Here is a 25,326-nt window from a genome sequence, read left to right on the forward strand (position 1 = left end):
TCTCCAACACACGTTGTTTCCTGTCTTGCTAATTTTGGCCATTCTAACTGGTGTAAGGTGGTATCTCAATGTGGTTTTGATTTGAATCTCCCTGATGGCTAGTGATGATGAACATTTTTTCAAGTGTCTGAGAGCCATGTGTATGTCTTCATTGGAGAAGTGTCTGTCCATGTCTTCTGCCCATTTTTTGACATGATTATCTGTTTTATGTGTGTTGAGTTTGGGAAGTTCTTTATAGATCCTGGATATCAGCCTTTTCTTCTTAACCTTGAAAATGACTATGTCATATTGAAGTTTGCTCTTTTTCTACCTGAACTCCTAAATTTTTGTCTACTTTTATTGGATTAGTGTTTTTTTCTACTCTCCTTGTGATTCAGAAAAGGTGATCTCAAATCCTCTTTAAAATGAGTTTCCTTTTTGGGGCACCTGGGTGGCTCAGTGGGTTAAAGCCGCTGTCTTCGGCTCAGGTCATGATCCCAGCGTCCTGGGATCGAGCCCCACATCGGGCTCTCTGCTCAGCAGGGAGCCTGCTTCCTCCCTTCTCTCTCTGCCTGCCTCTCTGCCTACTTGTGATCTGTCTGTCAAATAAATAAATAAAATCTTTAAAAAAATGAGTTTCCTTTTTCTACTTACACTGAATTGAAAATAGATGCTTCATGGCCTAAAAACATGACCATCAAGTTACTTCCTGTGGGAAATTATTAAATATCCCTTGACAACAGCGATTCTAGACTTTGGGTTTTAATAAGAATTGTTCAATACCATATAGGTTACACATTAATTAGATCTTCAATTAACCATAAGTTCATATTTAATAGCAAGGTTTCTAGTTTTTTGGTTGTAATGTGCAAGGGGCTTTCTGGAAAATACTTTTGAATAGATGAAGTTTGGTTTCTGTTGAATAATTCAGAACCAGAGTGAGAATATAAATTAATTATTTAATTAATAATTCAGAACCAGAGTGAGAATATAAATTCGACAAACTGGATGTTCACTTTTATATAAAAAGAGGTACAGGTGAAGGTGGAATTTTGTTGTGAATTTACCATTTACATTCCTTTTTGGTCCATTTACATTCCATATTGGTCTGTCTGCCTGTCTGTCAGAATTCTGTCCTCCTCTTTTAACAATGTACCAGCTCTTTTTCTGAATAAATTCTAGGAAATGTTGTGATTCAGTAACAGGTTTTGGCAAGGGATAACTGTGAACTCATCTCCCCCTTTTTTTATGAGTGATTAATGAGTGGGAGTAGGCAAAATATGATATGCAGTGAATAGAAGATTCTGGTAAATTCCCAGATTTTATTCATAGGAATCATGGTTTCTTTGGCTATAGAATAATTTCCTAGAATTGGTCAGAAGGCCCATTGTGCAGATAAAGGTAGTACAAAAAAATAAAGGAATAGTAGAGTTGATCTCTGATCTTATAAGCTTACTTTATACTATTAAGATGCCAAGCATCTGCATAAAAAGTAAATAATTTATGATCTTATGAAAGAAAGCTACAAATTCTCTGATTAACTCTGAAATGTATGTTTTAGATGTACCTAATTTCTATTTGAAGTGAATACTACCAAAGAAAAACCACCAGTGTAGAAATTTGCTAATTTTGCAACCAAACAGGAATGGATTTAAATCCTGATTTTTCTACTTACTAGCTGCCAGTCCAATGAAACTAAAATAAAGGTTCTTGGCCTCAGTTTCCTCTTCATAAAATAGAATTATGTATTTGTCTTAGAGTGCTCTAATTCTGAAGAGAACTAGAAATAATATATGTTAATGCCCATGGTAGACACTTAATAGTGGTTATTGTTATCATTATTGTTTTTAATGGTATACTCTTGTTATTTATGCTCTACCCTCTACTAATAACTAAATGTTACTTGAGTGTATAGTAAATTTTATTATTCATGTAGCTATCACTACCTAATAAGTATAAGGAAAATAAAATGCTGACCAAACATAAAATTTAGATATTTTAATTATAATTTTCTTTCTTTCAGAATTACTTACTGTCATCTACCTTTCCAGAGTAAATGGCTCTATGTTGGAACAGAAAGAGGAAATACACATATTGTAAATATTGAATCTTTCATTCTTTCTGGATATGTTATCATGTGGAACAAGGCAATTGAGCTGTAAGTTTGAACTTGAATACCACTTTACTTGGCTTGAATACTTCATATGGTTTGTAAAGCATGTCAAATTACAGAGTTATTGGAAACATTTATAACTAATTTATGATTAATTTGAGTGAAAACTTCAGCTAAAATAATTTAGAACTGTAAAGAATTGTAAAGACTTTAAAAAATATTGTAGTATTAACATTCTAATTTTAGACTTTCTGAATATTTAAGGATGTCTGAATAATTAGGAGTTATGTATGTAAATTTGATGATAAAATATTTAGGCTTATTCTAAAAGTTATACATGGAAATCATCTCATTTTTTATAGTTGTTCTTAGTATAGACACTTCCAGTGGGAATGACAAGTAGATTATGATTATATTTAGTTTTATGTAAAAATAATCATGATCAGTTCATATATTTTTTTATTGCTGGTAGCTCACTAATACATTGTTCAGGGTTCTAAGAACCAATTTATCCGTACTTTTATGTTGTGACATATACAGCTCTTTGGATATGTGGTTAGTGGTAATTACCACTTTGACTTTGGTGCTGACTTAAGTTTATACACATGTAAAAAGTAATGGAATTCCAAGCCATCTTTTTGGATGTATACGATTACTTCTCCTGGTCACTGTGTTAATCTTAAAAACAAATTTTCTTTAATAAATGTTTATACTCTGTGCATATTAGGGCCTTAATTTATAATATGTTTAACTTGAGACTAGCTCATTTCCATATATATAACATGTTTATACATATATATATGAAATATATATATATAAATATATATTCTGAGTTAGATAATTATTCTCCAGAACTCCGATTAAAGCAGCCTATTTAAATGAGGCTCGAATCTGGTTTTTATAATAAATCTACTATTCCCTGTTTTTAATGTTTCAGTGTACTTGTATATATAAAAAATGTTGTTACTAATTATATTCTTGTTACAATATTCCTTCTGTATTATGTCATAATGGGTCTTTTGTTAATGATAGTTCTTCCTCCCTGATTAGATTAAGAACTGCCCCAGGGCAAGATCTTTTGTTCATTGCTCCTTTCTTTTTCTTTATAATTGGCTTATTTTGGTGCTTCCCACAGAGTGGCAACTAAATAACTGATGACATTATTGAAGACTTAGTATGGTACACACTAATATTGACTTAGAGCTTTCATTTATAATTATAATTAATATGCACTGTTTTATTGATATGCTAAAGTGTTCTACATGTGTATTTTAAATAACATTTATTCTATAGACTATTTAGAATTATGTCTCCCAAAAAATTATTTAATTTTTTAGCTATTTGGGAAAGGTTTTCCCACTATAATCTGAGTGCTATAAAAGTTGTAAATAGGGCTGAACTTAATGTTTGCTTTCATAATTTTCTCAGGATATTGATAAAAATGTAAACTTGAGAGATTGAATTATAGAACTTTTATACAAATTTAATATTAGTACAAATAGTAATATATGTATTATTTGTGTTCATTTGAATTCTGCTAATTATGAAGTTCATAATCTAAATAGATTATTATAGTAGTAATAGATTATTATAGTATTTCACCACTTTTGTATTTTGTTTCCATATTCATATATCTTGGTTTACTTAGTTTTCCCGAAGTGTATTCCATGGAATTATAGATCCATTGTGATCTACATAATTTAAAATTCCAACTGCCAGTCTTCTAGAACTGTCTTTTAATTGCTCTCTACCAATTGAGATACATTAGAAAATGCATGCCACTTTCTATTAATATGTGCCAGGTGTATGGGACAATAATAAAATATTTATTTAAAAGAGTCATTTCATAAACAGAATTTTACACACATATTTCAACAATACATTTTCTAAGTATGGAAAATACAGAATTGTCTTTAAGAGATATGTGAAATTATTTCAATTTAAATTCTTACTTGAAATACTTTTTATTCAATGTTATTTTTCAGTTTTTTTCTATTATTAGTGAAGTGTCCTGATTATAATTTTAGACAGTTCTCATAATTATAAATAGTGTTCCCAAACTGTATATTTTGATTATTTGGAAACTGGAACACATTTTCCATAGAAACATTGATATTTGTAGAACATCTCATAAAGTAGTAGCATAGAACTGAACGGACATTAAGCATTTTTTTCTATGGGAAAATATATTCCAGGTTATAGTGTAGAAGTAAATGTTTCTGCAGGGCAGCCCCAGCTTTTTAAAAAATGCAACCTTGTTTTCCCAGATATGATTAATGTTTGAGCATGAAATTGATTAATAAATCATAAGTATAAGGCTTATGTTTTACTAACAACCACTGAAATGTATTTATTGTGCACTATGGTATGCTAGATACTGGAAACAACTATGGACTGGGAAGATATAGTTCCTGTCCTCTTGGGGCTTTCAGTCTAATGAGATTAATTAAAAAGGCAATTAAAATATATTGGAAATAAAATGTGGCAATTCTATAAGAAAGACACCTAACATGTGGTCTCAAAGAAATATCTGTAAAGGAAATTATATCTATATTGAGATCCAAAGGATGAGAATTTTAGTTAGTTGAGTGAAGACTTGGGAGACAGAGTTAGGGGTATTTTAGGAAGAGGGGATAGAAGATTTAAAGGATGGAGTGTGAGACTTTTTGTTCCATGCATAGGAATTTTAGGTAGTTTAGTTGATTGGAATACCTGGGAGAGAGTATGATAAAAGGTAAAGGATGAAGAGAGGTAATCAGGGTATAAATATGAAAGGCCTTGTAGGCCAGTTTGAGAAGTTTGGCCTTAAAAAGGCCAGGAGCTGGATTTTGAAGGGGTTTAAGCAGAGAATTGATGTGATCAAATTTGCATTTAGGAAGACTACTCTGAGGGCAGGTATAGAGAAATGATTAAAGAGAGAAAAGACTATATTCTTGGTAAACATTATCATTGATTTAGGATTGGAGATAAGCTGACATAATTAAATACATAGAAGACAAAAGAGACAAGACTTGGGTATTATGGGAAGATATAACAATAGAGGAGGATTAAGAGAGACCCCCAGGTGTAGGCTTGAGCAACTATGTGGATAAGGGTGTCATTTAGTGAAAGAAAGCAGGAGATTGAGTAAGTTGGAAAAAAAAAAATAATGAGTTCAGTTTTAGGTAGGTTGAGTTGTATATGTTTATAAGACATTCAAATGGAATTGGTATGGGAAAGTGGTAGGAAGTGGGAAATATGGATCTGAAGGTAATGAGATAGAATTTATGGTCATTGAAAAGAGGAGATTGTACATGAAGAGTGCATGGAAAACAAGTAGCAAACTAGCAGACAGTCAACCAATTCTCACTCACATATATGTTTTATTTGGCTATCAGAGTATTTCAATATGTTCTGAGTTCTAATATTTGAGAGCAATAAAAATTTGGATTTCCATATTTTCATGAAAATTCCTAATGAGACAATTCTAGTTCCGTATTGCATGGCAGTCAGTAACCACCTGGAACTGAGTAACAACTTTCCTTTTGTAGTTGGATAATGTGCTATCCAGTTTGCTACAGCTCTCATTCAGCATATTTGTTTCATTTGCAATACCTGCCTGGCTCCTGTGTGCTCTTGAATTCATGACCACATATGATATGGGAATAGATGACAGATTTGGATAGAGTACAAAGGAATATCAATATTTAAGATAAAGGAAGAGAAAGAAGGCCCATAAAAGAAACTATTAAGAAGCTGTTATGGTAAATAAGAATAGAGATAAAGAGGGATACCTAGAAGAATTATTGGGCATTATTTAGATGGATATCATATGATTTTAAGTTCATTGATAGTCTATCTAAAGTAATTTTTGTAGAATTTACAGAATCCAGAGTACGCCAATTTTTTTTTTTTAATTTTTTAAGTCAATTTCTAATGGCCATAAGTCTTTCAAGGAATGCTTGATGGTTTTTGGAAGTATAATGTCAGGGGGAAAGTCAGAAAAAAATGTATCAAAATGTTAATAGTCATTACATTTAGGCAATAAAATAATATGAGATTTTTTTCTGTTGACAGTGTCTTGTAAGTTTGGAATTCTTTTTTTTTTAACAACAAATAATATATCTTCTGTAGTCTGAAAAAGTCAATACAAATAACTGAAGTTTAATGCTAAGTTACTTTCTGAACTTGAGTGTTTTACAAACTGTGAGAGTGTAAATGGAAGAGTTTTGCATTTGGTCTAACTAGTGTTTCTCAAAGTATATTTCAGTGAGTATTCACTGCATATTATGGCTCTAAGAAGCTTTGTAGAAGAAAAAAAATAACTATGTTTAATTTAGGGTTTCTCAAACTTTTTGATATGTAACACTCTTTATGTGAAATACCTTATATATTCATTAGTTTATCATGGAGTACACTTTGGTATTTGTTGTTCCAATCATACCAAGAAATAGGAGTTTGTAGTTTTTTGGATATTATTAGTTTCCAAGGGATAATTGAAGGACACTGTTCCTTATGAGAGGCACTTTAATAAAACATGGCATTTATAATGTAGATAGTACTAGTTTCCAATTATTCCAGTGATTTACAACAGTCATAATACATACTATTAATTGAGTATGTACTATGTTTTGACATTATATTAGGTGCTGTATATAAATATTATAATCCTCATAATTACTCAGTAGGATCAGTACTACTATCTCCATTTTTAGATAAGAAAATTCAGGATAAAACCATTAAGAAAATATCTAATAAGTCTGTATTTATTCCTCTGAGTCTCTGTGGGGAGTTAGTATCTGGGAAACCTGGAGTTATTTAATTTGTGACTTTTATCTGTTCCCAAAAAGTTTTAAAATTTATTCATCTTTACTATTTTATGAAGAATCTTTGATGGTGTTCATATATGCATAAGAAATATATTATATTTAAAAAGAAATAAATTATAACTATGTCAATATAATCATAATAGGGTTAATCTGGCATAATTAGACTGTTGAAGAAAGGATGTGGAAAAATGAATAATAATAAATATATGGTCATATCAGGTCATATTGTATTTAACATGACATAATACTCAACAATGGTATATTAAAGTAGGAAATATAAAAGAAACATGCCAGATATCAGAGTAGAATAAATTTAGTATATGTGCTGCCGAAGTGAGCACTGGAGTAGAATAAATTTAAAGTCAGATTTACAGAGTACAGGTCTTTTTAACAATATACTCTTTAGACACATAGTTATCTGTTATTGATTACCCTGTTATTGATTACCCTGTTATTGATTATCACATAAATGAGACATAACAAGCAAAGTAGGATTCCCCAGTTTGTCAGTTTTCTGTACGCTGGCTGTCACTAGAGAGAGTTTCTTTGTAAATCAAAGGAGCTATTGTACTTTTCTTAGGAGCAAAATCAGAGGTTTTATATCAAAGGAAGTTATAAATCAGTTATGTACTTTGCAATTTGGCTAAAATAGGCTAATAGCATTAGCCTTGTGGCCATGTAAGATTTCTTTGTATAAGAGCAGTTTCAAATTTTCAGAGGCTTAGATTTGGCAACAAACATAAATACCAATTCATAAATTTGTAATTTGATGAAAAAACATAATTCTTCTTGACTATTAATAATTTTTCTTTGATAATGAAGAAACAAAGTTGATAACATGGAAAGATCTAAAACATCACTTTCATTATTAATAGTCTATTTAAGTATATAATTTTTATGTTATAGAAATGAAGAATCCTGTTTTTATGTGGATATATGTTCTTAAACCTGATTTTAAAAAATTATATCTGCTTTGATAGAGTTAATAAGAGAAAGAAAAGTAATCTTAAAGAAAAACAACCAAAATTCAAATGAATCTAAGTTTAAACCTCAGAATATTGGGAGTGTGCTCCAGTGTAATTTCTTTGTTCCAGTCTATAGTGGTAAGGTGTTTTAATTTTTATTTTTTAATTACTATTTTGAATTGATTTAACAGATCCACGAAGACTCATCCAGGTCCAGTTGTACATTTAAGTGATAGCCCAAGAGATGAAGGGAAAGTGAGTATTACAATGCCATTATTCTTGCATTTATTTTCCTCATTCTTGAATGAAGATTTTTCTTACTATTATTTTGTACCTAACTTGTAGCACAATTCAAAGCATTCACCGTTTTCTAAAATTAAAATATGTTGAATGAATGAATGAGCAAATAATGAATAAAGGAATTATTCACACTAATAATGGTCCCAAATTAAGTCTTTATTTTCACCTAGAGCTAAAGTTGTTATTTAATTCTAGAATTTTGAGGAAGGTATGGAATTTGTGAAACAACTTGAATTTTCAAATGTTCTACGCTGGAATTTAACAATATATTTATCAATATCATTAATCATTGGCCTCTGCTATTCAGTTTTGGTAATGATAAATGGCCAATATAAAATAATCATAAATTAGCCAATCATGATTTTATAAATAGGTAATTATGCAGAAAACGTTCCAAGATTACAGAAATAATCCTTATTCATTTGGATTATTCATAATTTTCTTTTGATGACGAGGAAACAAAGTTGATAATATGAAAAGATCTAAAGCATCATTATCACCATAAGTATAGCCTCTTTGTTTATTTTTAGCTAAGTACCATAGAAAACACCTGAGCAAATTAGTTAGTATAGATTTGCTTCTTTGTTTATTTTTAAATGATAAAAACTCAATTTGCCTAATAAATATTGAGCCTGAAAGTCGAGTCTGCCTAATGGTAATTTATTCAAATTGATCCATAAATACAGTGTTTTGTTTTGTTTTAAACTTTTAAATAGAGTGAAATTTTATTTTTTTATTTTATTTTATTTTATTTTTCAGTGTTCCAAAATTCATTGTTTATGCACCACACCCAGTGCTCCATGCAATACATACCCTCTATAATACCCACCACCAGGCTCACCCAACCCCCTTCCCCCCTCCCCTCCCAAACGGTGTTATTCCAATCTGTCATCAGAATTTACTTATTTTTAAAGAAATGATTCTAAAATTCATAAGAAAAGTGTGCCTGGGTGGCTCAGTAGGTTAAGCAACTGCCTTTAGCTCTGGTCATGATCCCAGAGTTCTAGGATCAGAGTCTGCATTGGGCTCCCTGTTCCATGGGAAGCCTGCTTCACCCTGTGCATCTGCCTCTCTCTCTCTCTGTCTCATGAATAAATAAATAAAATATTTTAAAAAAATAAAATAGGGGCGCCTGGGTGGCTCAGTTGGTTAAGCGATTGCCTTCAGTTCAGGTCATGATCCCAGGGTCCTGGGATAGAGCCCCACGTCTGCCTCCTTGCTCACTGGGGAGCATGCTTTCCCTCTCTCTTTCCCTCTACCTGCTACTCCACCAGCTTGTGCTTTCTGTGTCAAATAAATAAATAAAAATTCTTTAAAAAATAAAAAATAAAAAGAATACTGTTACGCTGAAAAGAAATAAAAAATTTAAAAAAATATAATTTCAGAAAGAATAAAATGAACATGAAAGTACTTATAAACAAAAAAAATAAAAAATAAAAATAAAGAAAATAAAATTCTTAAGAAAGAGAAAATGTTTTTCTCCACATCCTCACCAACAATTGTTATTTCTTGTGTTTTTGATGTTAACCATTCTGACAGGTGTAAGGTGACATCTCATTGTGGTTTTGATTTGCATTTCCCTGATTATGAGTGATGTTGAACATCTTTTCATGTGTGTGTTTCATCTGTGTGTCTTTGGAAATATGTCTATCCATCCATATTTTAATTGGATTATTTGGGTTTTTTGGTGTTGTATCAGTTCTTAATATATTTTGGATACTAACCCTTTATTGGATATGCTATTAGTAAATATCTTCTCCCATTCAGTAGGTAGCCTTTTTGTTTTGTTAATGGTTTTCTCCATGGTACAAAAGTTGTTTGTTTGTTTTTTTTTTTAAGATTTTATTTATTGTTTTGAGAGAGAGAGATCGAACATAAGAGGGGAGAGGGTCAGAGGGAGAAGCCGACTCCCCGCCGATTAGGGAGCCCAGTGCAGGACTCAATCCCAGGACTTCAGGATCATGACCTGAGGTGGAGGCAGTTGCTGAACCAACTGAGCGACCCAGGCGCCCAGCTTTTTTTCTTTTTTTTTTTTTAAAGTTTTATTTATTTATGGGTTGCATAAGTGGCTCAGTCCATTAGCTTCTGCCTTCAGTTCAGGTCATAATCTCAGGATCCTGGGATTGAGCCCAACATCATCAATCTTCCTGCTCAACAGGGAGTCTGTTTCTCCCTCTACCCTGCCCTGATTGTGCTCTCTGTTTCTCTCTCAAATAAAATCTTAAAAAAAAAAAAAAAGACTTATTTATTTGTTTATTGTTTGTTTGTTTTGTTTTGTTTTGTTTTAATTTTTTATTTCTTTTCAGCGTAACAGTATTCATTGTTTTTTCACCACACCCAGTGCTCCATGCAATCCGTGCGCTCCCTAATACCCACCACCTGGTTCCTCCGACCTCCCACCCCCCACCCCTTCAAAACCCTCAGGTTGTTTTTCAGAGTCCATAGTCTCTCATGGTTCACCTCCCCTTCCAATTTCCCTCAACTCCCTTCTCCTCTCCATCTCCCCTTGTCCTCCATGTTATTTGTTATGCTCCACAAATAAGTGAAACCATATGATACTTGACTCTCTCTGCTTGACTTATTTCACTCAGCATAATCTCTTCCAGTCCCATCCATGTTGCTACAAAAGTTGGGTATTCGTCCTTTCTGATGGAGGCATAATACTCCATAGAGTATATGGACCACATCTTCCTTATCCATTCATCTGTTGAAGGGCATCTTGGTTCTTTCCAGTTTGGCGACCGTGGCCATTGCTGCTATGAACATTGGGGTACAGATGGCCCTTCTTTTCACTACATCTGTATCGTTGGGGTAAATACCCAGTAGTGCAATTGCAGGGTCAGACAATCATATTAAAAAATGGGCAGAAGACATGAACAGACACTTCTCCAATGAAGACATACAAATGACTATCAGACACATGAAAAAATGTTCATCACTAGCCATCAGGGAGATTCAAATTAAAACCACATTGAGATACCACCTTACACCAGTTAGAATGGCCAAAATTAGCAAGACAGGAAACAACGTGTGTTGGAGAGGATGTGGAGAAAGGGGAACCCTCTTACACTATTGGTGGGAATGCAATTTGGTGCAGCCACTTTGGAGAACAGTGTGAAGATTTCTCAAGAAATTAAAAATAGAGCTTCCCTATGACCCTGCAATTGTACTACTGAGTATTTACCCCAAAGATACAGATGTAGAAAAGAAGGGCCATCTGTACCCCAATGTTTATTTATTTATTTTAAAGAGAGGGAGCATGAGTGTGAGTGAGAGGGAAGGACAGAGGGAGAGAATCTTTTAAGCAAACTCTGCTGAGTGCAGATCCCCACCCTGGCTGGATACCATGACCCTTGAGATCATGACTTAAGCTGAAAAAAACAAGATTTAGATGCTTAATGGACTGAGCCACCCAGGCCGTCTTGTACAGGGTTATTGGGTGTAGTCCCAATAGCTTAATTTTGCTTTTGTTTTCCTTGCTTGAAGAGACTTATCTAGAAAAACATTCTATAGCTAATTTCAAAGAAATTAAATTACTGCTAATGTTTTCTTCTAGGAGTTTTGATTTCAGATCTCACGTTTAGGTCTTTAATCCATTTTGAGTTTATTTTTGTGTATAGTGTAAAAATGTGGTCCAGTTTCATTCTTTTGCATGCAGCCATTTAGTTTTCCCAACACTTGCATTGGCAGCACATATACTAAAATTGGAATGATAGAGAGAAAATTAGCATGGCTCCTGGACAAGGATGACATGAAAATTAGTTTTCCAAGGACCATTTGTTGAAGAGACTATTTTTTCGCTATTGTGTATTATTGCCTCTTTTATCATAGATTAATTGACCACATAAGCATAGGTTTATTTCTGGACTCTGTTCTGTTCATTGATCTATGTGTCTGTTCTTGTGCTAGTATCATACAGTTTTGATTACTACAGCTTTGTAGTGTATCTTGAATTCTGGGATTATGATATCTCCATCTTTACTCACTGTCGGTGGGAATGCAAATTGATACAGCCACTCTGAAAAATAGTAGTTTCTCAAAAAATTAAAAATGGAAATAAACCATATGATCCAGTAATAGCACTGTTGGATATTTATCCAAAAACAAAAACAAAAACAAAAACCACACCCATTTGAAAAGATATATACAGCCCCATGTTTATTGCAGCATTATTTACAATAACCAACATATGGTAGCAAGCCAGGTGTTCATACACAGATGAATGGATAAAGAAGATGTGGTATATATACACAGTGGAGTAGCACTCAGCCATAAAAAAGAATGAGATCTTGCCATTTGCAACAATATGGATGAATCTGGAGGGTATAACGCTTAGGAAATAAGAGAAAGACAGATATAATACGATTTCACTCACATGTGGAATATAAGAAACAAAACAAATGAACAATGAGACAAGCAAAAAACTAGACACTTAATTATAGAGAACAAATCTGTGGTTGCCACAGAGGAGAAGGTTGGGGACAGAGGTGGAATAGATAAATGGATCAAGAACACACTTATCTTGATGAGCACTGAATAATGTATAGAATTGTTGAATTATACATATTCCACACCTAAAACTAATATAAGCTATATATTAATTATACTTTAATTAAGAAAAAATTAGTAACTATAAATTTTTAAAAAAGCAAATGTTTTAAGGCATTTTTAAAAAAAATTTTAAAGATTTTTTGTTATTTATTTGACAGAGAGAGAGAGATCACAAATAGGCAGAGAGGCAGGCAGAGAAAGGGGGAGCAGTCTCCCTGCTGAGCAGACAGCCCAATGCAGGGTTTGATCCCAGGACTCTGAGATTATGACCTGAGTGGAAGGCAGAAGCTTAACCCATTGAGCCATCCAGGTACCCCTAAGGCATTTTTTATTTTGTTTGTTTTTTTTTTTCCCAAGTTTTAATTTAAATTCGAGTTAGTTCAAGTGTAATATTAGTTTGAGGTGTAGTATTTAGTAATTTATCACTTACATACAACACCCAGTACTCATCACAGCAAATACCCTCCTTAATACTCATCACCCATTTAAACCATCCCCCACCCACCTCCCTTCTAGGGAGGTAACCCTCGGTTTGTACTCTATAGTTAAGAATCTGTTTTTCTGGTTTGCCTCTCTTTCCCCCCCACCCCGTTTATCTGTTTTGTTTCTTAAGTTCCACATATGACTGAAATCATATAGTATTTGTCTTTCTCTGACTGACATTTCGCTAATACTCTCTAGTTCCATCCACATCATTGCAAATGGCAAGATCTCATTCTTTTTTTTTCTTTTTTTTTGGCTGAGTAATATTCCATTGTGTGTGTGTGTGTGTGTGTGTGTGTGTGTGTGTGTGTAATCTTTATTCATTCATCAGTCGATGGACATTTGGGTTCTTTCCAAATTTGGCTATCGTTTAGAAGAAATACAGTACATTGCCAATTGGAACAAGGGGATACAAAATGACCAGTAGATCTAAATGGATATTCCAGAAATGGTTCAGTCATTTGGTGTAATTTTTGGATTTTAGGGAAGATGATTTAGGACATAATAAACTATTGAATAAATGGTGTTGAACAACTGGCTATTTTGAAAAAAGGTGTATGCTCTCTACCTTACACCATTCACAGAAATAAATTCCAGGTGGATAAGATATGTAGATGTTAAAATCACAACTCAGAAAGTTTTAGAAGAAACTATAGGAAATGGGTTTTTACTTTGAAGTAGGGACATCCTTAGACAAGACATTAAACCTAAAAGCTTTAAGGAATATACCATAACAAGACAATCATGATAAGAGACAGACAAGAAAGTGGGAGATACTTGCTTACACATACAGTAGGCAAATAATAAACATGCAAAATATATAAGAAACTTATACTAAATCCTCATCTTTCATAATAGGAAATCGGTAGATAATGTCTAATTAATATATCATGAAATGGCAATACCAACATATTTAGAAATATGGAAGTAAGATTACTAGAAAAGATAGTTGAAGATGTGGTTGCCTCTTACCTCTAGAGAGCCATGTTTGGCTGCTTAAAGGAGGAAATGGCCTTACTAATTATTACTAGGGAAATGCATTATTCTATTTTTTCCATATTAGACTGGCAAAATATTAAAAATATTAATAATATCAGGTAATGGAAATATTAATAATTGAGAAATGGATGTCTAGATACAGCAGTAGTAGGTATATAAACCAGTATAGGCAATTTGGCATTATCACCATTTAAAACATATATTCATTATGATTTAGAAAGTTCATTTCAGATGTCTATCCTATTTATATGATCAAGGGGACAAAATATTGAAAACAGCCTAAAGTTCAAAGAATAGAAAATTGAATAAATGAATAATAATAATAAATAAATAAATAATAATAATAAATGAAGGCAAATATATTCACACTGTAGAATGCTGTGCTGATATGGAAAGTTCTTGTAGCCATGATTTTTTTTTAAAAGAAAAGTTGCAGAACAATAAATACACTTTAAAAACACTTGAAAATGCATTTGTATTTGTATTATATATTCAAATACACAAGAAAAAAGTTCGGAAAATATATGTACAAATCTGGGTAGGATACTGGAAATCAGAACTGGGAAAAATGATCAAAGGTATTGATTATTTCCTTTGTGTTCAAATTTTTATGAAAGAATATAATATGTTAATTTTGTAATTAAAATTAAAAGGGATGCAAAATAAGTTAGTAGTAGAGTCAGAAGGCTATATCTTTGAATTGTGGATCTAGTACTTATTAGCATATAATCTTGAATAAATTATTTGACTTCTTGTAGACTAGTTTTTCCATAAACAGCTTTTTTTTTTTTTTAAAGATTTTATTTATTTATTTGAGAGAGAGAGCCTGAGAGGGGAGAAGGTCAGAGGGAGAAGCAGACTTCCTGAGGAGCTGGGAGCCCGATGCGGGACTCGATCCCGAGATCCTGGGATCATGCCCTGAGCCGAAGGCAGTTGCTTAACCAACTGAGCCACCCAGGCGCGCCAGAAACAGCTTTTTGATACAGAAGTTTTTTATTCAACTTTTCAGTCTTTTCATTTGATTCTTGCATTTTGTTTCTTCTTCAGGAAAACATTTCTTCCTGAGGTAAAATATAATCCTTCAAAAAAAAAATCAGTTATAAATCTTATGATTTCACTATTAGATTTTAACCTAAATAAATTTATTTTACGTTGGTTTGATATAAGGGATATTGTTTTTAAATATAAATAATTCATTTATTGAATCATCATTTCAGTTACCACTAATGTATAAGAGCATCTCACTCATATATCAGTTCCCATATTTGGATAGTTCTTTCCCTGGACTTTTTCCTCTGTTGTATTAATATACTTATTTATTATTGTACTTTTACTACATTTTTATTAGAAATAACTAATAAAAGTTGCAGAAAATATCTTGTTATCTGGTAGGCCTGCCCCCTCTCCCTTCTCCATCTAGGCTTTTTCTGATTTTTAATTGTACTATATACATTTTAGAATCACTTTATCACAATACAGTACGTCATTAGCTTTTGATGTAGTGTTCCAAGATTCATTATTTGCGTATAACATCCAGTGCTCCATTCAATATTTGCCCTCCTTAATAACTCATCACTGGGCTAACCCATCACCACCACCACCACCCCTCCCCTTAAACTCTCGGTTTGTTTATCAGAGTCTATGGTCTCTGATGATTCCTCTCCTCCTCCTACAACCCCTTCATTTTTCCCTTCCTTCTTCTAATGTCCTCCATGCTTTCCTTATGTTTCACAAATAAGGGAAACCATATGATAACAGGCTTTCTCTGCTTGACTTATTTCACTTAGAATAATCTTCTCCAGTCGCACCTGTGTTGATGCAAAAGTTGGGTATTCGTCCTTTCTGATGGCTGAGTAATATTCCGTTGTATATATGGACCACATCTTCTTTATGCATTCATCTCTTGAAGGGCATCTCGGCTCCTTCCACACTTTGGCTATTGTGAACATTGCTACTAGGAACATTGGCATGCATATGGCCCTTCTTTTCACTACCTCTGTATCTCTGGGGTAAATACCCAGTAGTGCAATTGCAGGATCATAGGGTAGCTCTATTTTTAATTTTTTGAGGAACCTCCAAACTATTTTCCAAAGTGGCTGCACCAACTTGCATTCCCACCAACAGTGTTAAGAGGGTTCCCCTTTCTCCACAACCTATCCAGCATTTGTTGTTTCCTGCCTTGTCAATTTTTGCCATTCTAAATGGTGTGAAGTGGTATCTCAGTGTAGTTTTGATTTGCCTTTCCTTGATGGCTAATGATGATGAACATATTTTCATGTGTCCATTAGCCATTTGTATGTCTTCTTTGGAAAAGTGTCTGCCCATTTTTTGACATGATTATCTGTTTTGTGTGTATTGAGTTTGAGAGTTCTTTATAGATCTTGGATATTAGCCCTTTGTCATTGCAAATATCTTTTCCCATTTTGTGGGTTGTATCTTTCTTTTATTGACTGTTTCCTTTGCTGTGCAGAAGCTTTTGATCTTGACAAAGTCCCAAAAATTCATTTTCACTTTTGTTTCCCTTGCCTTTGGAGATGTGTCTTGAAAGAAGTTGCTGTGGCTAATGTTGAAGAGTTTACTGCCTATGTTTTCCTCTAGGATTTTGATGGATTCTTATCTCACATTGAGGTCTTTCATCCATTTAGAGCTTATCTCTGTGTCTGGTGTAAGAGAATGGTTGAGTTTCATTCTTCTATATATAGCTTGTCCAATTTTCCCAACACCATTTATTGAAGAGACTGTCTTTTTTTCATTGGACATTTTTTCCTTCTTTGTCAAAAATTAGTTGACCATAGAGTGAAGGGTCCATATCTGGGCTCTCTACTCTGTTCCATTGATCTATGTGCCTGTTTTTGTGTCAGTACCATGCTGTCTTGGTGATCACAGCTTTGTAATACAACCTGAAATCAGGCAATGTGATACCCCCAGCTTTGTTTTTCTTTTTCAACATTTCCTTGGTGATATGAGGTCTTTTCTGATTCCATTCTAATTTTAGGATTGTTTGTTCCACCACTTAGAAAAATGTCATTGGTATTTTGATTGGGATGGTGTTGAAAGTATAGATTGCTCTGGGCAGCATAGACATTTTAACAATGTTTACTCGTCTGATCCATGAGCATGGAATGTTTTTCCATCTTTTTGTGTCTTCTTCAGTTTCTTTCATGAGTGTTCCATAGTTTCTGGAGTATAGATCCTTTACCTCTTTGGTTAGGTTTTTTCCAAGTTATCTTATGGCTTTTGGTGCTATTGTAAATGGAATCAATTCTCTAATTTCTCTTTCTACACTTACATTTTTAGTGTATAAGAAATCAACTGATTTCTGTACATTGGCTTTGTATCATGTCACATTACTGATTGCTGTATGAGTTCTGGTAATTTGGGGGTGGAGTCTTTTGGATTTTCCACATAAAGTATGTCATCTATGAAGAGAGAGTTTGACTTCTTCTTTGCCAATTTGGATACCTTTTCTTTCTCTTTGTTGTCTGAGGGCTGTTGCTAGGACTTCTAGTAATACGTTGAACAATAGTGGAGAGAGTGGGCATCCTTGTTATGTTCCTGATCTTTAGGGAAAGGCTCTCAGTTTTTCCCCATTGAGAATGATATTCGCTGTGGTTTTCATAGATGGTTATGAAATTGAGGAATTTTCCCTCTATCCGTACACTCCGAAAAGTTTTAATCAGGAAAGCATGTTGTATTTTGTCAGATGCTTTTTCTACATCAGTCAAGAGGACCTAGTGGTTCTTCTCCACTTATTAATGTGTTCTATCGCACTGATTGTTTTGTGAATGTTAAACCACCCTTGCATCCCAGGGATAAATCCCACTTGGTCATAGTGGATAATCCTTTCAATATATTGTTGGATCATATTAGCTAGGATCTTACTGAGAATTTTGGTATCCATGTTTATCAGGGATATCAGTCCAAAATTCTCCTTCTTGATGGGGTCTTTGCCTGGTTTGGCGATCAAGGTAGTACTGGTCTCATAGAATGAGTTTGGAAGCTTCCTTCTGTTTCTACTTTTTAAAACAGCTTCAGGAGAATAGGTATTATTTCTTCTTTTTTAAAAATTTTATTTAATTTTTTCAGTTCTAAGATTCATTGTTTATACACCACATCTGGTGCTGCATGCAGTATGTACCCTCCTTAATACCCACCACCAGGCTCACTTAACCCCCCACCCCTCTCCCCTCCAAAACCCTCAGTTTGTTTCTCATAGTCCACAGTCTCTCGTGGTTCATCTTCCCCTCTGATTTTCCCCAGTACACTTTTCCTTTCTCTCTCCTAATGTCCTCCATGTTATTCCTTATGCTCCATAAGTAAGTGAAACCATATGATAATTGACCCTCTCTGCTTGACGTATTTCACCCAGCATTTCTTCTTTGAATGTTTGGTAGAATTCCTCAGGGAATCCTTCAGGCCCTGGACTTTTGTTTTTTTGAGAGGTTTTTGATCACTGCTTCAATCTCATTACTGTTTACTGGTCTATTCAGGTTATCAATTACTTCCTGTTTTAGTCTTGGTAGTTTAAAGGTTTCTAAGAAGGCATCCATTTCTTCCAGGTTGCTTAATTTATTAGCATGCAGCTGTTGATAGTAATTTCTGACAATTTTTTTTATTTCCTTGGTATTAGTCATGATCTCTCCCCTTTCATTCATAATTTTATTAATTTGGGTCCTCTTTTCTTTTGGATAAGTGCAGCCAGCGGTTTATCAATCTTATTAATTCCCTCAAAGAACCAGCTTTTAGTTTCATTGATCTGCTCTACTGTATTTCTGGTTTCTAATTCATTGATCCCTGCTCTAATCTTAATTATTTCCCTTCTTGTGCTTGGATTAGGCTTAGTTTGTTGTTGATTCTCCAGTTCTTTGAGGTGCAAAGATAGTTTGTGTATTCTGGATTTTTCTTTTTTCTTTTTTCTTTTTTTTTGAGTGAAGCTTGGATGGCTATGTATGTCCCCCTTAGGACTGCCTTTGCCATATCACTTAGGTTTGGACCAATGTGTTTTCATTATCATTGGTTTCCATGAATTGTTTAAGTTCTTCTTTGATTTCCTGGCTGACCCAAACATTCTTGAGCAGGATGGTCTTTAGCTTCCAAGTGTTTGAATTTCTTACAAACTTTTTCTTGTGGTTGAGTTCCAGTTTCAAAGCACTGTGGTCTGAGAATAGACAGGGAATAATCTCAATCTTTTGGTATTGGTTGAGACCTGATTTGTGACCCAGTATATGGTCTATTCTGGAGAAAGTGCCATGTGCACTTGAGAAGAATGAGTATTCTGTTGTTTTAGGGTGGAATGTTCTGTATATACCAATGAGGTCCATCTGGTCCAGTGTCATTCAAAGGTCTTGTTCTTTGTTGATTTTCTGCTTAGATTATCTGTCTATTGCTGATAGTGGAGTGTTGAGGTCTCCTACTATTAATGTATTATTATCAGTATGTCTTTTCATTTTGGTTAAAGTCGGTTTATATAGTTGGCTGCTCCCATGTTGGGGGAATAGATATTTACAATTGTTAGATCCTCTTGTTTGATAGACCCTTTAAGAGTTATATAGTGTCCTTCTGTATCTCTAACTATAGTCTTTAACATACAATCAAGTTTGTCTGATATGAGAATTGCTACCCCAGCTTTCTTTTGAAAAAGAAAGGTCCGTTGGCATGAAAGATGGTTCTCCATCCCTTCACTTTCATTTTGGATGTATCTCGTGGTTCAAAATCAGTATTTTGTAGACAGCATATGGATGGGTCCTGTCTTTATGCAATCTGAAACCCTGTGCCATTTTATGGGAGCATTTAGGCCGTTCATGTTGAGAGTGATTATTGAAAGATATGATTTTATTGTCATCATGTTGCCTGTGAGGTCTTTGTTTCTATAGATTGCCTCTGTAATTTTCTGCTCTATATCACTCTTGGGGTCTTTATCCTTTTATAGAACCTCCCCTTAATTATTTCTTACAGGGCCAGCTTGGTGTTCACATATTCTTACTGTTTCTGCCAGTTCTGGAAGCTCTTTTTCTCTCCATCTATTCTAAATGACAGCCTCACCAGATAAATAATTCTTGGCTACATGTTCTTCTCAATCAGTATCCTAAGTATATCTTGCCATTCGTTTCTGGCTTGCCAGGTCTCTGTGGACAAGTCTGACATTATTCTGATTCTCCTCCCTGTGTACATAAGTTATCTCTTCCCCCTAGTTGCCCTTAAGATGGTTTCCTTGGTTCTAAGATTTACAAGTTTTACTATTACATGCTGGGTCATTGGCCTATTCTTTTTTTTTTTTTTTTTTTAGATTTTATTTATTTATTTGACAGAGATCACAAGTAGGCAGAGAGGCAGGCAGAGAGAGGGGGGGGGGTAGCAGGCTCCCTGCTGAGCAGAGAGCTCAATGTGGGGCTCAATCCCAGGACCCTGGGATCATGACCTGAGCTGAAGACAGAGGCTTTAACCCACTGAGCCACCCAGTCACCCCAGCCTGTTCTTCTTGATCTTGGAAGGAGTCCCATCTGCCTTAGGACATGAATACTTGTTTCTTTCCCCAGCTTAGGGAACTTCTCAGCTATGATTTGCTCAAATATATCTTCTAGTCCTCTCTCTCTCTCCACTCCCTCAGGAATCCCAATAATTCTGACATTGGAATGTTTCATGGCATCATTTGTTTCTCTAATTCTGTTTTCGTGGATATTAAGCTGTTTGTTCCAGGCCCCTCCTGTTCCTTCTTTTCTGTCAGTTTGTCTTCTAGATCACCAATTCATTCTTCTGCCTCCTTTACCCTAGCTATTAGAGTATCTAGATTAAATGGGATCTCATAGATAGCATTTTTAGGTTCTGCCAGATCAGCTATCATATCTGCCCTTAAATAATCTATGTTGCCATTAATGGTTTTCTACATCCTAGCTATCGTCCTCATAACTGTTACCCTGAAGTCTATTTCTGACACATTGCTTATATCCATATCCATTAGTTCTGTGGCAGAGGTCACAGTCCCTGAGTCATTTCTATGTTGGGGATTCCTCCTCTCAGTCATTCTGTGGAGGGGTGGTTGAAGGAATGTACAGAATCCAAATTATTGACCACAACCCAAGCAAGGTGCACCTGTTTTTTAGGACTTTAGGGTTGTCTGCCTCTTGTGCTTCCAGCCTTTCTTCTGGGGGTTGGACCTGCCTGGCTGTGCTTTTACTCAGGCAACAGTGTTTGGGCAGAGTAGCCCTGTCCCCTTTCGGGGGGGGGGGGAGATGGGCTCAGTGAAAACCAGTATTTGGGTTTTGTTATCTGGCAGCTTTCCCTGGCAGCTCTCTGCATCTCTTCTGAGAAAGCAGAAGTGACCATATCCAAACCTCTGTCTCAGAACAGAGAGGTTGCAGTCTGTTCTTCAGTGTGCTTTCCAGGCCACACTTTCTCCATTTCTGTCTGCTGCTGAAAATTGCAGCATCTTGGGTTGTGCGCCCCACAGCAGCACTCACAGCCCTCACTTCCTTGTCTAGGCACCTCTCTGCCCTTTGTGCTTCTAAAACCACCAGCTGCCCTTAGTTCATGTGCATGCCACTGCAGCTCCAGGTTTCACCCTGAAGGGTTGTTCTAAGGTCCTTTCTCTGTAACCCCTGTAAGTCCTTGCTGGGTTCCCAGCACAGGAGGCTTTTATGTGTGGGTGGCACAGGATCCTGGAGGCTCCCTCCCTCCTCCATTTATCTTCCAATAACCGCCCACAGAATCAAGGTTTCCCCGCTTCATACCTAGAAACCAACTGCCAGAGATATTCTGCTTGTAGAGATCCAGATATATCTACTTATGTCTCAGGTTGATTTTGTGGGTGTTTGGAGTGCTCTGGTCGGTAGCCATTTCAGGGGACCAGTTGAAATAGAGTCCCTTACTCCTTTGCCATCTTTGTGATGCCCTTCCACAAAATTCTTACATGTCTTTTGTTAGCTGAATTCTAAGTACTTTGCAAATTTTATTGATCCTGTGAATTAATTTTATTAAATTTTAATTTTAATTGATGTTTGTATATAAAATATTTATTTTGTTATTTTGCGTTCATTTTATCACCAAATGTTCTGTTTCTAAAAGCTGTCCTTGGATTATCTGAAATATTATACATATACAAGTATAGAAAATATAGACAAATTTTGTTTCTTCCTTTCTAAATTTATATATTTATATTTATACCTATTCGTATATATATAGTTGTTTTTTTGGATAGGAACCCAGTGCAGTGTTGAATATAAATGGTTTTAATGGGAGCTTTCTTTTATTTCCAACTGCAAACAAAATACATCCCAAGATTTTAACATTAAAATGTTTTCTACAGGTTGTTGGTTGGATGCTTTAGTGAAGTTAAAAAGTTTCCACCTGTTTCCACTATTCTAAGAGTGTTAAATAGCGTTGAATTTTTTGAATGCTTTTCTACATGTATTGAGATATATTTTGTGCTAATCTCAGCCTATCAATAATTTTATGGTCTAGAAATACTTGGGAACACTCAGTTGGGCCTGAGGCCAGCCCCCACAGACATTTCCCTTTTTCAGAGCCAGTGTTGTGGTTGGATCAGCGTCAGTTCTTATAATTAGTGGTCGAGATGCTCCTCAGCAACAACCATCAGGGAGCTTTGAAAAAGAAAGTTTATTATTTACAAGTATTAGGGGGTACACAACATGATTGGGGCCACTCAGTGAAGCCATTGGTAGAGAAACAGAGTACATGGACCTGGGTTCTGCTTTTAATGGGATTGAGGGTGGGGTGCCTAGGGTTTCACATGTTCAATTTATTTGGGAATTTAAAACATTAGAGCAGGAATTAAAGTGTGGGAAGGCAAAAGCAGCTGTCAACCAAATTGTCAGTTTATGTCAACCAAAGCTTTCTAAAAAGGAGGAACTTCATGGGTGGGGCAGCTTGGCTTCTTATCTAATAATGTAGCTGACAATGTGTTTATTCAAGATGGATGTCTGAAGAGGATTCTTCAGCAATCAAAAGCTTGATGTCAGGCACTTAAATTATAATCCAAAAAGTGTACTTACACTACAAGATGACTATTCCTTGATTTGTTAATTTGTTGAAATGTTAATGGATTTTCTCATTTAAAAAATTTTACATTTCTGGTATAAATTCAACTTGGAAAAAAAGAAATTTCCATGGAGGTTTGATGGTGAAGTATAAGAAGAAACAAATTACTGATGTTAAGATTTGTACTGAAACAGGATAGTATCAAGGAATTAGAAAATAGACCATCCTCTAAGATACCATTTACTAAAGAAATTATGAATAAATATATCAAATTGAAGAGTGTGCTCTTGAACTGAGCAGATGCCTATATTGTGTATATCTCCTTGAAATCTCCAGCCTTGTCTCCCAAATTCTTGACTTTTTGCTTCATCTCAGTTTTGGCAGAATTAATCAGCTTCATACAGTACTATTTTCTTAAGTTGACTGGTTATTTGAAGTCTAAGCTCCCCCTTTAATTCTGGATTCAGATAATGTGCCACACTATAAGGCATGCAATCTGGCTTCCTTAATGGCTGCCAAAGGGGTCAAATGATACAACTCTGAAGTGAGGGGGTGTTAATTTCCCACAGAGAAAACCTTGACCAATATTAGAAAAGACACAAGAAATAAAGTTCTCTTTTTCTTCCTCCCTGTGGTTGGGCTATTCTGAATTATGGTTTTTCCACATGAGCTGTTACAGACATCCAGCAAGGCCAAGCAGATACACCTGCTAAGTGATTGGCTGTGCCTTTTCTGCTTCTCCCTGTGAAATAGTGATTAGTGTGATAATATATCATCTTAACTTTTACTTTGTTTTACTTCACTTTTCCTTTATTATTACAGCTCTGAGACTGCACTTCTCAGGGAAACATTAACACTTAAGAGCGTAGCCTCAGGCTGTTTTCTACAGAACCCTGGTAAAGACAATAGTTATCAGAATTGTTCTAGTTAAGGGATTCTGAAACTATGGCAAATGGGATAAAACTGGCTCGATGCCTGTTTTTGTAAAATGGTTTATTGGGACACATGCTCATCATTATTGTTTGTGTTTACTCTCCAAGTACAAGAGCAAAACCAAGCAGTTGTGACAGAGCTATAAAGCCTGTAAAGCCTAAAATATTTATTCTCTATCCCTTTACATAAAAAGTTTGCTAACTCCTATTCTAGATTATAGACCTTCAGGATGGGACTTTGGACTCAAATTGTCTCCTATTTAAAATTAAAGAACCTATTGAAAGTGCCAAGTGAAGTAGTTTTATCATGCAGTGACATCACAATTACTTAAATATCCTCCTTTGATTAATTGGTAAAGGGGCTGATGGAAAGGTAAGACAATTGGTGATCAAGTACTATGGTGTTTAATTGATAAATGGCAAAGGTGATTATAATTATGATGAAAAAAACAATTTCCTTTGATGCCACTTATATTATTATCTATTCTGATATAAATTAACAAATTTAGTAGTTTGAAACAACACAAATGTATTATCTTCACTTTTGTAGGTTGGAAGTCCAATACAGGTCTGACTGAACTAAAAATCAAGGTATTGACAGGGTTGCACTCCTGTCTGGTAGCTGTAGAGGAGAATTAATTTGCTTGCCTTTTTAAGCTTTTATAAACTGTACACATCTCTAGGTTTGTAACTCCATTCCTTCATTTTTAAAGCTATCATAGCATCTCTTTTAAACTACAGCTAGGAGAGTCTCTCCACTTTTAGGGACTCACGTGATTAGTTAGGACTTAACCGGATAATCCTGGATACTCTCCTCATCTCAACAAATCTTAATTACAACCGATAAGTCTTTGGGTTGTTGTTGTTGTTTATTATTGTTTTTGTTGTCATTTAAGGTCATATATTTACAGGTTCTGAGGATTAGAGCATAGACATCTTTGGTTGGCATTATTTTGCCTACCAAGTTTCTGAAGACTGAATGAAAATAATATGCTTAACTCAAAACAGTTAATTCCAGATTTAAGGCATGCCAGAGGCTTTTTAAAGAAGGTTTAAAGGAATTCTTCCTGAAGCTCTAGGGCAGACTGCTAAAAATGGGCCTGTTTATAAAGAGATAAATATGTAGTTTGATAGGTCTTATTTGTTAAAGTGAAATCCTTGATAAGAAAAGAATGTGACCCTGACTCCCGGTATATTCAATT

At 34.7% G+C, this 25,326-nt stretch overlaps 1 protein-coding gene across 1 annotated transcript in view; it reads left to right on the forward strand.

Annotated features, from left to right (window-relative positions):
* STXBP5L (syntaxin binding protein 5L) overlaps positions 1-25,326 on the forward strand; it is a 408,526-nt gene that overhangs the window by 158,794 nt on the left and 224,406 nt on the right. The window contains exons 6-7 of the mRNA XM_080822438.1: positions 2,003-2,137; positions 8,057-8,120. Of these exons, the coding sequence (XP_080678564.1) occupies positions 2,003-2,137; positions 8,057-8,120 (199 nt within the window). The remainder of the gene's footprint in view (positions 1-2,002; positions 2,138-8,056; positions 8,121-25,326) is intronic.

This window comes from Martes martes (assembly GCF_963455335.1).
Source record: "Martes martes genome assembly, chromosome: 1".
Classification (NCBI taxonomy): domain Eukaryota; kingdom Metazoa; phylum Chordata; class Mammalia; order Carnivora; family Mustelidae; genus Martes; species Martes martes.